The sequence below is a fragment of the Protomyctophum parallelum genome (genome assembly GCF_964188405.1).
Source record: "Protomyctophum parallelum genome assembly, chromosome: 16".
NCBI classification, from domain to species: domain Eukaryota; kingdom Metazoa; phylum Chordata; class Actinopteri; order Myctophiformes; family Myctophidae; genus Protomyctophum; species Protomyctophum parallelum.
This window is the reverse complement of record NC_139711.1, coordinates 3,753,295-3,767,473: the sequence shown is the minus strand read 5'-3', so window position 1 is coordinate 3,767,473 and position 14,179 is coordinate 3,753,295. Positions and strand designations below refer to the sequence as shown.

General features: G+C 44.5%; 1 protein-coding gene across 1 annotated transcript in view; it reads left to right on the top strand.

The window, feature by feature from the left end:
* tenm1 (teneurin transmembrane protein 1) overlaps positions 1 to 14,179 on the top strand; it is a gene marked incomplete at both ends in the record, with an annotated part of 340,279 nt that overhangs the window by 304,868 nt on the left and 21,232 nt on the right. Inside the window, 2 exon segments of the mRNA XM_083785749.1 lie at positions 3,239 to 3,486; positions 4,252 to 4,394. Of these exon segments, the coding sequence (XP_083641875.1) occupies positions 3,239 to 3,486; positions 4,252 to 4,394 (391 nt within the window).

The window sequence follows — 14,179 nt, the reverse complement described above, 5'->3', positions numbered from 1 at the left end:
GATGACATTAAAGCCTGGATGGCCCTAAGCTTTCTAAGCTTCAATGACAAGAAAACTGAGGTGGTGGTGTTCGCCCCAAATGGTTCTGGTAACCCCCCTCCCTTTGATCTAGGCCCCCTGGCACAGTTTGTGAAGCCAACAGTCTCCAACCTAGGTTTTAAAATGGACAACGACTTTAAGCTAGATCGCCAAATTAGCTTAGTGGTGAAGTCTAGCTTTTTTCATTTGCGACAACTGGCAAAGGTAAAACCCTTTTTAACCACTCAGCACCTTGAGACAGTAATCCATGCCTTTATTACATCTCGGCTGGATTACTGTAACGCCCTCTACCTTGGAGCCAGTCAGTCTTGCCTTGCTCGGCTCCAGTTAATTCAGAACGCGGCTGCCCGACTACTAACTGGCACGCGTAAGAGAGAGCATATAACTCCCATCCTCGCCTCTCTCCACTGGCTGCCAGTGAACTTTAGAATCCAGTTCAAGGTTCTGCTTTTTACTTTTAAAGCTTTAAATGGTCTCGCCCCTCCATACCTCTCTGAGCTCCTCCACCCCTACTCTCCCGCCCGCTCCCTCAGGTCAGCTGACCTGATGCTGCTAGAGGTCCCGAGGGCGAAACGGAAGCTTAGAGGGGACAGAGCTTTTTCAATCGCTGCCCCCAAGCTCTGGAACGACCTTCCCCTGCAACTTAGGCAGGCCCCCTCTCTGGCCATTTTTAAAACCTCACTGAAAACGCACTTTTATTCTTTGGCTTTTAACACAGCATGAGACCTCTGTTCCTGAACTTGCTTCCCCCCCCTCCTTTTCTTGTTTTGTGTGTTGTCTTTGTATTCTGTGTTTTTAGTCTATGTGTTACTTACTGTTTTTACCTATGTACTGTACAGCACTTTGTGGCAGCTATGGTTGTTTTAAATGTGCTATATAAATAAAGTTGAGTTGAGTTGAGTTGAGTCATAAAACCTTTAAGCTTTACGCGCTGTCAGTCAGAACATTGAAACCAAATGAAACAATGTGGCTAAATAATGGAAGTAGAGCTGAAACAACTCACTGGAAAAACAGTTGGTTTGTTTCCTTTGTGTCCAGAATATGAGCTCCAGTGTTTCCTCAGCTGTGAATTATTTTCTTGGCAATAATTCTATGCATTACATTTTCCAATTAACTGAATAATGGAGAAGCGTCTTTTTTGTGTTGAAAACATTTGAAAAGGACCCCCAGAACAGAACATTAAGGTAAAAAAAAAAAAATTACACACACACACACACACACACACACACACACACACACACACACACACACACACACACGTATATTTATGTATGTGTGTGTGTATATATCATTGGCATCCGTCAGTCGAGAGAGACTATGGAGTCGCGCTCTGGATAGGGGTTCTTCTGCTTTTGGTGCAGCGTTCAGTGTGTCTGAGTAGTAGACCAATGCGGGATTCGCACTCCCTTCCGCACTTCACACAGGGAAAGACTGATGCTGGTCTGTCTGGTTGGTTTTGGGCCTTATTCTTTCGCCTCAGTCTCTTTGCCACGGACTGCTGGGCGAGCTGGTCTCTTCAAACCTGGAGAGAACGTCCTCGGAGATCTGTCTCCAAGCTGTGCGATCGGATGCTGCAGCTTCCCAGGTGTCCAGATCGATGTCCGAAGGCCTTCAGGTCCCGCTTACACATGTCTTTGTAGTGCAGTTTTGGTCTGCCTACAGGACGCTTTCCGTTAGCTATAGTTCTCCATAGAGGAGATCCTTGGGAATCCGTCCGTCCGACATCCATCCATTCCTCACCACATGACCGAGCCAGCGCATGCGTCTCTGTTTCAGAGTGCTGTACTTGGTGGGGATTCCAGCACTCTCCAGGACGGTGTTGTTTGGCACCTTGTCTTGCCAGGTGATGCCCATAATGTGTCTAAGGCAGCGCATGTGAAAGGCATTGAGTTTACGCTCCTGACGAGCGTGCAACGTCCAGGACTCACTGTACATACAGGGTGCTCATGACACATGCTCTGTAGACCTGTGTGTGTGTGTGTGTGTGTGTGTGTGTGTGTGTGTGTGTGTGTGTGTGTGTGTGTGTGTGTGTGTGTGTGTGTGTGTGTGTGTGTGTGTGTGTGTGTGTGTGTGTGTGTGTGTGTGTGTGTGTGTGTGTGTGTGTGTGTGTGTGTGTGTGTGTGTGCGTGCGTAAAAAGAAATATTGGTTATTTAGACAGATACTAGGTTCATTGTTTGCCTGGTATCCTTGATAGCTCTCAAATCGGAGAGGATGATGATGGTAAAAGCATTGGAAATTATTTGAAAAATGTGCAGACAAATAAACAAAGACAAAATCCAATCTTTGAGTGTACGTCGTCATGAGAAGGAGTTCTGCCGTTATACAATGAATAGTGGCGAGTCATCATCAGGGGAATGTATTGTATACATTATACATTATATAAGGACAAAGTCACAGCGAAACCATGCTTTTGTTATTGTACAAGTGTACAATCTGTCTGGACTGACGTGTCACAAAGCCTCATGTCTTCTTCGGTCTCAACAGCTCTGCTGCTGATCCAGAACATCATGGTTGGATTTCTGACACTTCTTTACGTTACAGTATAGTTTGCATTTGTTCTAGGCCTGTAAGCTACAGTTCTAACCGTGTGTGTGTGTGTGTGTGTGTGTTATAATTGACGAGCAGAGAGGTTTTTCTATTGGAAGTTGGCTGTGCTTTTGATTCAAGTTTAGAGGAAGCTTTCCTTACTAAACAAGTAAAATATCAACCATTAATACAGGCCATTATACAACTGGGCTATACGTGTCAGCTCATTGTTTTTATATTTGGCAGCCTGGGCCATGTCCACAGGCTAGTGGTCAGAGGCTTGAGGATTATAGGGTTGTCCAAGTGTAAGGCAAAACGGCATGCAACATACTGTTCAATCTCCTCCATTATAGGCAGTCGGTCTATTTGGAGGAGAAGGTGCTTTTTGTACCCACGATTTACTTTCGGTGTTGGTAATACGACAGACTGAAGTGACCAGTGTTGGCTGTGAATAAGTTCATGTGTTGCCTATATTCTGTACATCTAGGGCTCGTTTGGACTCAAGCACTGAGACACGTGATGTTTCTATCAGAAGCAACTGAAAATATTTGTGCCCTTAATAATGTATTCTATAAATGTGGACTCAAATAAAGAAATCGAAATGTGTGTGTGTGTGTGCGTGTGTGTGTGTGTGTGTGTGTGCGTGCCTGCCTGCGTGCGCTGAACTTCCAGTCCATCATGCTGCTGCTGCACAGCCAGAGGCGCTACGTGTTCGAGTACGACCCGACGGACCGCCTGGTGGCCGTCACCATGCCCAGCATGGTGAGGCACACGCTGCAGTCCCTGCTGTCCATCGGCTACTACAGGAACATCTACACCCCTCCGGACAGCCAGGGGGCGGCCTTCGTCCAGGACTACAGCCTGGACGGCCGGCTGTTCAGGACGCAGTACCTGGGAACGGGACGCAGTGTCATCTACAGGTGCAGAGTTCGTCCGTGTGCACCGATACATTTGCACGCACGCACGCCACGCACGAGCGCACATGTTCGCTTGATTTGCAAACATGATTATTGCAAACGATTATCTCGTACGTCTCGTTCTTCTTTGGAGAGCAATGTGCGTCACACTTTCTCGAGCACTTTGTCCAGTTTATTTTTGTCATCCGTATGCGCCCTTGAGCACATTATTGCCCTTGAGCCCTTATTGTGGCGGTCAATTTGTATTGGTGGTGGGGAGGGGGGGGGGGGGGGCGGGGCGGGGTGTGGGCGGGGGTCGCGAGACGTGGCCAAAGCATTTTCGGGGGAACCCCGGCCAAAAACGTTGAGAACCCCTGACATAGTTCACCCAAAGAAATAATTATTTTCTATCAAATACACATCGCGTGAAGTCATGGATTTTTTTTTTTGTCACAATCCTATATAAGCCAGCCAATAATTTGGCTTATATGTTATGTTCTGTGAATATGGAGTTGAACATGTATTCCTCAGATTAGAAAAGGTTAATATTGTAAACGCTACAACTTATTAACTGTTTGAAAAAGATAATCTATGTTGTATAATATGATCTAGACTAGACTTCTCAAGTTCTGCCCAAACCTGACCCAACCCGAGGCAACCCAAACATCTACAACAAAAAGAAAAATCAATGTTTTATGTATAAAACTTTACAGTTTTTGGGGGGGGTTTTCGGGGCCTTACATTATGCTAATTAGTCGGGCGTGTGTGTGTGTGTGTGCGTGCGTGCAGGTATACAGGTGCAGCGCGCCTCTCTGAGGTGGTGTATGACTCCACCCTGGTCACCTTCACATACGACGACTCGTCGGGCACCGTGAAGACCATCCACCTGACGCACAACGGCTTCATCAGCTCCATACGCTACAGACAGACAGGTACGTGTGCACACGCACGCACACACACACACACACACACACACACACACACACACACACGCACACACACGCACACACACACACACACACACACACACACACATACACACACGTTGGGGGTTTTATTCACGCCAAAATTTGACCTTGTTTTGAGAAATACCTTTTTGCCACGTAGTGCCGTTCTGTGTGGGAAGTTCTCATGATGACACACAGCTGTGTAACCACTGAAACCCTGTACGGTTTGACCGGAGTTCCTCAGGGCTTCATTACAGAGACGAAATGTATACGAAATGTATCTGCATTCTGCATGTGTATACAGGGACAGGCAACGCAACACGAACCGACTAGGCGAATATACTGTACATATACTACTATACTGAGTCTTAACCCATTCTGACCGGGCACCCATTTTGGTGTCGGCATCATGTTATGCTTTAGCTATTTAAAAATAGCAGATCTACAAGCTCATATCGCGCCACCGAGTGGCGCGATACGAGCTTGTAGGTCTGCTATTTTTTGAAAAAATCGAAGATTTTTTTTTTTTTTTTTTTTGAATCTGATCTCAGGTCAGAATGGGTTCATCAGACCAGTGTGTGTCCGGCGGAAACCTCGTGTGAATCTGATCTCAGGTCAGAATGGGTTAATACGGCCCAGGCCGTAGCATAACGGTCTGGGCACCGGACTGGTAATCCAGTCGCAGTGTGCCGCGGGTTCGACTCCCGGACCCGACACGGCCTTTACTGCATGTCATCCCCCCATCTCTCTCTCCCGTTTCCTGTCAGCCTACTGTCTGTCCCTTAAAAAATCAATAAAAGGCGTAAGCCGCAAAAAAATATCTTAAAAAAAAAAAAAAGAATGGGTTAATACCTCATGGGGGCTCGAGCCCCGCTGCCCCCACGGAGTCTACGTCACTGGCTTCATACTTATATGTGCATGTTTCTTGCTTATATAGGCAACACAAAAAGTGTCTGTATCAACCGTGCCAAATGCATGTAAATGCATTGTAAAGTATCCCAATACGCTACAGAAAAATGCATCGTCGCTGCCTGTTGGGCAGAAACCATCTCATCTCCATATCTTAACCCATTCTGACCTGAGATCAGATTCATACGAGGTTTCCGCCGGACACACACTGGTCTGATGAACCCATTCTGACCTGAGATCAGATTCTAAAAATGTCAGTCGTTCTTCGATTTTTCAAAAATAGCAGACCTACAAGCTCGTATCGCGCCACTCGGTGGCGCGATATGAGCTTGTAGATCTGCTATTTTTAAATAGCTAAAGCATAACATGATGCTGACACCAAAATGGGTGCCCGGTCAGAATGGGTTAACCTTTGGTGTTATTTCGTGAATGAATTCCTTGCTTGACCAATGACCATACTGTACTACATCATCACACGCAAGCGTCAGAAGCAGCAGATCCACAAGGTCGAAAAGCAACACACACACACACACACACACACACACACACACACGTTTTGGACATATGAGGTTTCTACCCGACAGACGAGACGACGAGTGAAGGACATAGCCTGCTAGTATGTAAGAGCAATAAACTATTGCTCTTACATACTAGCAGGCTATGCCTTCACTCTGTCACTATTGCTTGTGCAGAGCAGTGGCATAATGAACACTTACGCTGTTGACATTGCAAACGTACTGCATGTGGTCCCGAATGGCCACTGTACTGTCTGGAACTCTGGACGTCTCCTAATAGAATGACACTATAGGCAGACCTCACCAGCTGGGCCACCACCAGGGTGGTGCCTTTGAATTTGAATTACGTAATGACACGTGTGAAGAAACGGACGTTTTGATGATTAAAGGAGAATTCCATACTAGAAGGCTTTCTTACCTTTATTTGTAGTTGTTACGTCCCCACCAAAGAGGTCCAGGTGTTATTTTGTGCAAAAGTGCATTATTGGCTATTTCCCCTACCATAAGCCGTCAATGGGGTTTGGGGTTTTTGTGCTAATTCGCTTATTTCCATCGAAAAAAAGTAGTAAAGTGTGCCGCTTGGGATACTATTTACAGAGCGATGGAAATAAGCGAATTAGCACAACACCCCATAGCCTCATTCAATTCTGGACCTCTTTGGTGGGGATGTAACAACTACAAATAAAGGTAAGAAAGCCTTCTAGTATGGAATTCTCCTTTTAAGTAAAGGAACATAGCTGTAGAAACTGTTTACAGTGTATATATACAGGAGTACTGAAATTGATGTAAAAAAGGTATACTATTCTTACTATACGTATATGCTGTTCCGTTGACCTCCCTGAGATTGAGTTAAGGCAGTGATTGATGACATGATAAATAGCTGAGACACATATTTCATCTGAAACTTTGGTTGGTTGTCTTTGTCTTTGCCTTTGAGATACCCTCATCCTCTAAGGGGCAGTCTAACTGCATGGTCTCTTTCTCTCCTTTGCACTTGTCCTCAATCTCTTATTCTTGCAAACACATTAGGTAAATGTGAAAAGTGGTATTTGCACACACATGCAGAAGAGATTCAGAATTATTGGAGCAACGTCAGCAAACACCAAACGCTTCCATTTTGTTTGACCCGTACATGATTTACTTAATTGTTTTGCTTGTCGTTTGTATGGAATTGTGTTACTGGTTTTGCACACACACACAAAATCAGCTTAACGTTTGGATATTTTGTGTGAGCAATGAGAAATTTGCTATGTGTTTTGCAAAAATGGTTTCGGTCATGCATGGTCATGTTTTTGTGGACCACACTTGCAATGACTTAGCGAGAAAATCGCCTAGTTTCAAATGGCAAGGCAAGGCAATTTTATTTATATAGCACCTTTCATACTCAAGGCAATTCAAAGTGCTTTACAGAATAAAAACAAATACAGAGTGCAACAGTGCACTTTAAAAGGAATACAGATTATAATAGATACAATTACATTACAACAGATACCCCCACCTTTAATAGAAATGGTAAAATCCTATATTGTTTGAAGTTATACTAAAAATAATCCCACTCATAACGTGCATGTGTCGTGCCGTCGGGGACTGGACCTCTCTCTCTCTCTCTCTCTCTCTCTCTCTCTCTCTCTCTCTCTCAGCGCACTGAGCACAGAGACAGACAAAGTCCCCACACAGTGACAGAACTCCATGATTACGGCACGCACGGACAGACAGACAGACAGACAGACAGACAGACTATTCTGTAGGCTATACACTGCAGTGTTTTTCTGTGTTTCCTTAAGCAATTGATTAATGTAGGCTACTCGTCCTCATTTCGACCAGGGCTTCGGTCTCCTCTTTCGACCACGTCTATCCACGGTAACGGGACATCTTTGTGCTGCGTAAAATATGCCTTCTCCGTCTCCAACTGTGTTTAGCTCCTCCTTTAGTGCCATTGTTAGCTCAATTTCCTTTATTTGCTGCGGATTGCATTCACACCTGCACCAAATCGTAATCAAGTACGATTGGAAGTGAAACCTCCGTTTTTGGTCGGAGTAGAATGCGGTTCTTAAGGCTTCACACCTGCCAAACGAAGTGCACTTTCCGACAATGTGCAGCAGGATTGGTTTTAATCGCAGTAAAGCTTTCTGGTGTGAAGGTCACCTTAGAGACTTCTCGCCATTACCCGAGATTGTTTCTGTCTTTAGCAAATGTGTTTTTATTGATTGATTGAATACTTAATGTAAATATCATAAAGGTAGAGTAATCGACTGTGCCTGAAGAATGCAAACTGACTATGAAAAGTGTACTGGTCAAGTAATCAATTTGCTGAGGCAAAGGCTGGGAATTGCACAGGTGAGGGGCCTTAGGCTGATTAGGCCCACTGGCAGAGCCAGAGCAGAGCCTTTTGTGGTGGTTCTGGAGAACCGTGGGTCCGACCGACTCGATACCGGGCACTGCACGCCCTGTGGGGGTGTGGAACGCGTGTGCCGAATGTGAAGTCGGTGGGTCAAACGGTTGTCGAGTTACGTGCATTACAACCGTACACACGCGCACACATGCGTACGTACGTACGCACGCACACACGCAGAGACATGGCACATTTATAGTAGGATATCATCAACAAATTCAACCAACTTCAAATTCTGTTTGAAGGGAAATTCAAATCTACCTCCCCTTGTTTGTACACAGTGTATACAGCAGTAGATCTCTGCCTATCTCACTATTGAACTTACTTGTTGAAACACTCAAAGAGTACTGAAAGTTGATAATGTAATTCACTCTTGCAAGAACTATGTTGCCATTTATTTATTACTTAAAAATCACTCTACTAAATGTTGTAGAATTGGTATGCATTGACATTTTACATTTCCTGTCGGAAACCATTTTGTAATATCATTATTATACATTTCAAGAGGTTATCAATTTATGCGTATGCTGGGCTGAATACGAAATATACCCCCGGAAGCCAGAAACAGAGGCTGCACTAGTGAAAAGTATAAAAGTGTGTCTATAAACGTGTATGGTAAAAATTCCACCATAATTCTAAGCAATTAAAGCAGGATTTGAATCCAGTTTCGCTAATAGAGCCTGCCTGCGTGCTTAGGGGATAAATTTAATCTTGGCCATCCGGAAAAAATCCGTGTCAAATCCTGTGTTTAGGTGAGACATGACCTTACACGATCAAAATGTCTCAATAGAAGAGCAGGGATACAAAATATAATTAAGTTAGGCTATATTGTATTAACATACCATACAGATTGGACAAAATTACATTTTAGTCATTTAGAAAAAGTCACATAGTGAGGCTTTAACTAAAAATGGAAAGCCGAAAATAATTGTATTTCACTTTGTGTCCGAAGCAACATTTCTAGTTTTTGTAAAAACTGATTAAAACTGACACATGCACGCACGCACGCACACACGCACGCACACACACACACACACACACACACACACACGTTTTATGATTACATCAAGTAAGAAATATGGACAAACACAGAATATTGAAATTGAAGCATCACTGCCTTGCTTTGATAAGAATGCATCGCCGCCCGCCACACAATATGTCAGACTGTCTTTGCGAAGGAGTGCACCGTAAAGTCAGTGGTTTGGGTTTGAGTCAGCAGAGCAGTCCGTTAGATCAGACAATGTTCAGGTATGAAGAGAGATCAGCTTCGGAGGTTGCGTTCGCACGTGTGTGTGTGTGTGTGTGTGTGTGTGTGTGTGTGTGTGTGTGTGTGTGTGTGTGTGTGTGTGCGCGTGCGTGCGTGCGTGCGTGCGTGCGTGTGTGCGTGCGTGCGTGCGTGTATCGTGGTGGGAAAAATGCTCTCAGGCAAGTTCCGTTTTGCTCTCTTTTGTTCATTGTGCCGCTGTTATTCATGTATATGACCGTGTGCCTATACTCACACATTTGCACGCACATTTCATACATAATTGATATCTGCTGCTAAGTGGCGTCTCGCACTATCACAAGAGACTGAGATACTCTCTGCCTTATAGTTTATTTTTTATTTTTTACTCACCTTATGCATATTTAATAGTGTTGCTTTGTTATTTGACACTTTATTTGTCTCATGGTTATCTATTTTGTAACTGCAATTGGTGGGAGCTTGTATACCTAAACTTATTTTACACCTTACAATGTGGCATTAAACTTTAAGTTTAATTTCATTTTATTTGATGATGAAATAAAAATGAAATGCGATTCACACGTCCGGGGTGGTTTACTAGTTCACACCAAAGCGTTAGTCCGGTAAATGGATGACTGGTGACAAACAAGTCAGAATCTTCCACATCACCGCCATAATAATTGTTGTGATATATACAACATGCTGTGTACTGATAACAGGTACTTGTACGTTAATATGCAGTGTACTTGAGATGTATTGTGTACGCCTGGAGGGTAATAGACCGACTGTCTATCAGCCACTGGAGACAGCTCATAGAGCAAGGTCGACTTGCTGCTGGCTGTTGTTAATGTTATGTCTCAGTGGCACGTCATCAGGACACGGAGATCCAGGGCTATATATGATTCTGTATGTGTAATAAACTGTGTGAATGAATTAATGTCTTCATGTTAATCTCTTCTCCCGGGCCGGCCTGCCTGTCTGTCCGCCGCCGAACCATGGAAATATCAACCGGGTCGTCACACACCAGAACCAGAACCGGACGAGGGTCCAATACTTAGAATACATAATCATAACAATAATTATAGTTCAGATTCAGAAGATGAAAATAAATGTTGAAAACGTGTCATTCAGATTTAGCACGGTGTTTAGACGGATGCTTACTTGCTACTGTATAGCTTCTTTAAAGCGCCACATGGTTTTCTTTGCACTGTACTCAAGTGACCGCTCACCCTGGTGTTTGTGGAGCGCTGGAATTACAATGGAAACAAGCCCCGGGGGCTTTTTGTGATTATAGCCTTTTTTTTGCTTAACTTTTGATTGTACTACTAAACATGCTAATAAAGTATTCAATCAGTCAATCATCCACTGGGAAGAGGAATGCCTCTTTAGAAATATGTGGCAGGAAGGTGCTGACAGCACAACATACGCTTGCAGTGGACACGAACACACAAACACACCAAGCTGGCCATAGGGGGCGCTAGCTCCCCTCAAAGAGCCAGAATTCAAAATGCTTGTCATTCAGCCTCACTTTGAGTTGCTCAGTCGACTGTCTCTCACACAGCGATATGGAGAAGAATATCACACCAGCGTGACGTGAGCGGCACTGTTATCACCATACATCACATTCCATGCTCAGCCAGTCAGCTTGAGCACATTCCGCACACGCGTGCATGCACATACACACACACACACAGCCTCAAAATACAACATAGCTCAGTGTTAGGGAACGCTGTAGCAATTTACAATTTAGGCATTTAGCAGACGCTCTTAATCCAGAGTGACTTACATTAAGCAAGAACAAAAAAGCATGGGAATACATCACATAAAAAGCATTTATCATGAAACATGCGTAAGCTAAGAACGTAACAGTGGAATATCTATATAATGAAACTATATTATAAACTATACATATATACTATACTATGCTATACGTGTGGAAGACCCATAGATCCATAGACCCCAAGGTAGCCGCAATGAAGTAATAAATATATAGAGTTCAAAGGGTGCAGATGAAGAACAGCTGCACTAATTGGCGTCGTTAAGGCATGCATGGCAACAGTTTTTGTCTCGTGTGATTTCACAGCAGAAGATATAAGATGATGCACCATGTTGAAAATAACTGTAGACGTCGAGAGAGAGAAGAGAGCGAGACAGACAGACAGACAGACAGAGCGATGTTGTCTTGGACCGTTTCCAAAACAGGAGGACCAAAGCGAGCCTGTCATTCTGCTGTAGCAGTGAGAAACAAACTGTATTCCTTTGGAGGCTACTGTGATGGAGGGACCATCAACAACATGGAGCAGATGGATGTCCATGTCTTCAACACAGTGTCTTTATGCTGGAAGAAGTTACCTCCAGTGGAACCAGGAAGAGGAGACGATCACCTTGAGGTTCCATCCAAGCTTTGGGGCCACACAGCTGTGTTGGTGGAAGATACAGTCTACATCTGGGGAGGCCATTCTTACTGCAATGTGCTTTATGCATTTGATGTTGACTCCCACAGATGGTTCCAACCCAGGGTTTCTGGGACTGTTCCAGAGGAGAGGAGCAACCACTCAGCCTGTGTGTTGGAGAAGGTCATGTTTATCCATGGAGGACACACCAAGCTGCATGGATACACTAATGACATGTCCAAGTTGGACACCAGCACAATGGTCTGGACTTTAATTAACACCAGAGGAACTCCACCTCCTAATTCACAACATCACTCTGCCACAATCGTCAGGAAAAATATGTTTGTATTCGGGGGCTTGAGGGGGTACCAGGGGGTCTACAAAACCATCAGAGTGTTTGACACGGAGACCAACGACTGGCTGGACACACCTTCTGCACAACTTCTACCAGAAGGACGCTGTTGTCATTCAGCATTTATCTACAATGGAGAGCTGTACATATTTGGTGGCAGCAACGGTAACCAGAACATCAATGATGTGTGGAAATTCAGTCCAGAGACCTTCTCCTGGAAGAAGGTTGAGCCCAAGTGGAATGGACCATGTCCAATGCATGGTATGTGCTGTTGCATTGTGGGAGATCGTATCATCCTCTTTGGAGGAAACAAAGGAATTCACACTATCTCTGATGAGCTGTTCATCTTAGACTTGAGTCCTTGTCTTAAGACGTTATGTAAGCTAGAAGTTATTCAGTACGCTCTGGACCAATCAGAACTCCCACACGACATCAGGTGGGAACTGGCAGCCATGGCAACCAACGACAACAGACGACAACAACAGTAACACCCAAGACCACATTCCAGACGAAGGAACAGCAGAAAGATCAAGAAATGATGGATCAACATCTCATCCCACCTGATGGTGAGCCACCTCTCAGCATCACTTACTGAGATTCAAACCTCAGGAGACTCCTCTCCAGACAGACTCTCTAACCATTCAGCTAGGCATCAAACAATGACAATTGTTCCGTCCAACACAATGCGGTGGAAACACAAACCTGTGTCTGTATGTTCCAAACTGAAGACGGTGGAACTCTCTTTATTGTATTTTTATTTCTATGATCTTTTTTTATTTGAAATAATGTGGAATAATAATAATAAAAAAAAAAAGTGGAATCATAATAAACATTTACTGTCTTTTATGTCGTCATCTATTCACATGGGGGTCCTTTTGACATGAAAATGTTTCAGAAATACTGGCTTTCATTATGTGGACATAAAGAGGAATTTAAAATGTGCGTGTGTAGGCACTATGAGTCATTTAGAAGCTCACCCAGAGCTGTGAATTACAGTACAAACCAATTAATCTGACCATCAGCTTGCCATCTGATATGGATAATTAATTAGAAACACAATAGGCTTCATAACGTGGTAACCCACTGAGTATTAGCTGGTAATAGTGTGGCCAGCAGCGCCCCCTATGGGGCCCCCGGGGGACCCTGGAGATTGGGTTTGTTAATACAGAGCCGCATTCCCTGCACTTTCCACAAGGCCTTGCACAGCGTCTGTTGCTGCGTTCTGATTTGGCTCTTGATAGTCAGGTGCTGCTAATCTCTCAAATTATTTTTGAGAGATTAGCAGCACGTGCACACAAGCGCTTGCATTTGAGCGTGCGTGCGTCATTATATGTGTGGGTGTGTGTGCATTCTTGATTATTAGTGTGAGTGTAGCTGAGAGTGTGTGTGTGTGTGTGTGTGTGTGTGTGTGTGTGTGTGTGTGTGTGTGTGTGTGTGTGTGTGTGTGTGTGTGTGTGTGTGTGTGTGTGTGTGTGTGTGTGTGTGTGTGTGTGTGTGTGTGTGTGTGTGTGTGTTTTGGTTGTGTGTAGGGTGGGTGTGAGTGCATGTGTGCGTTTATGATTATCTGGGTGCTTTTGTGAGTGTGTGTGTGTGTGTGTGTGTGCATGTGCGTGCGTGTATGCGTGTTCGTGTGTGTGTGTGTGTGTGTGTGTGCGTGTGTGTGTGCGTGTGTGTGTGTGTGTGTGTTATCACTTTGCCCTCACTCTGAATGGACTCTCACCCTTTCTTTAACTGATCTCATTTCAGCAGAACAAACAGAGGCGCTGAGGGGAGAGATAGCGGTAATTGTCCCTGGAGAGGAGAGACCACTGTGTGAGGGAGAAAAGGGGAATGGTGGGGGGTGGGGGTTGACAGCTGGGAGAAGAGGGTGGGGGGACCTGCAAATGTGAGACGTGAGCGGACTGCACCTCACCAGTCATATCATTCTGAGGCCCTTCATTGTTGTTCCACAAGAGCTCGCTAATTCAGATTTCCATCAAGGTAGCTG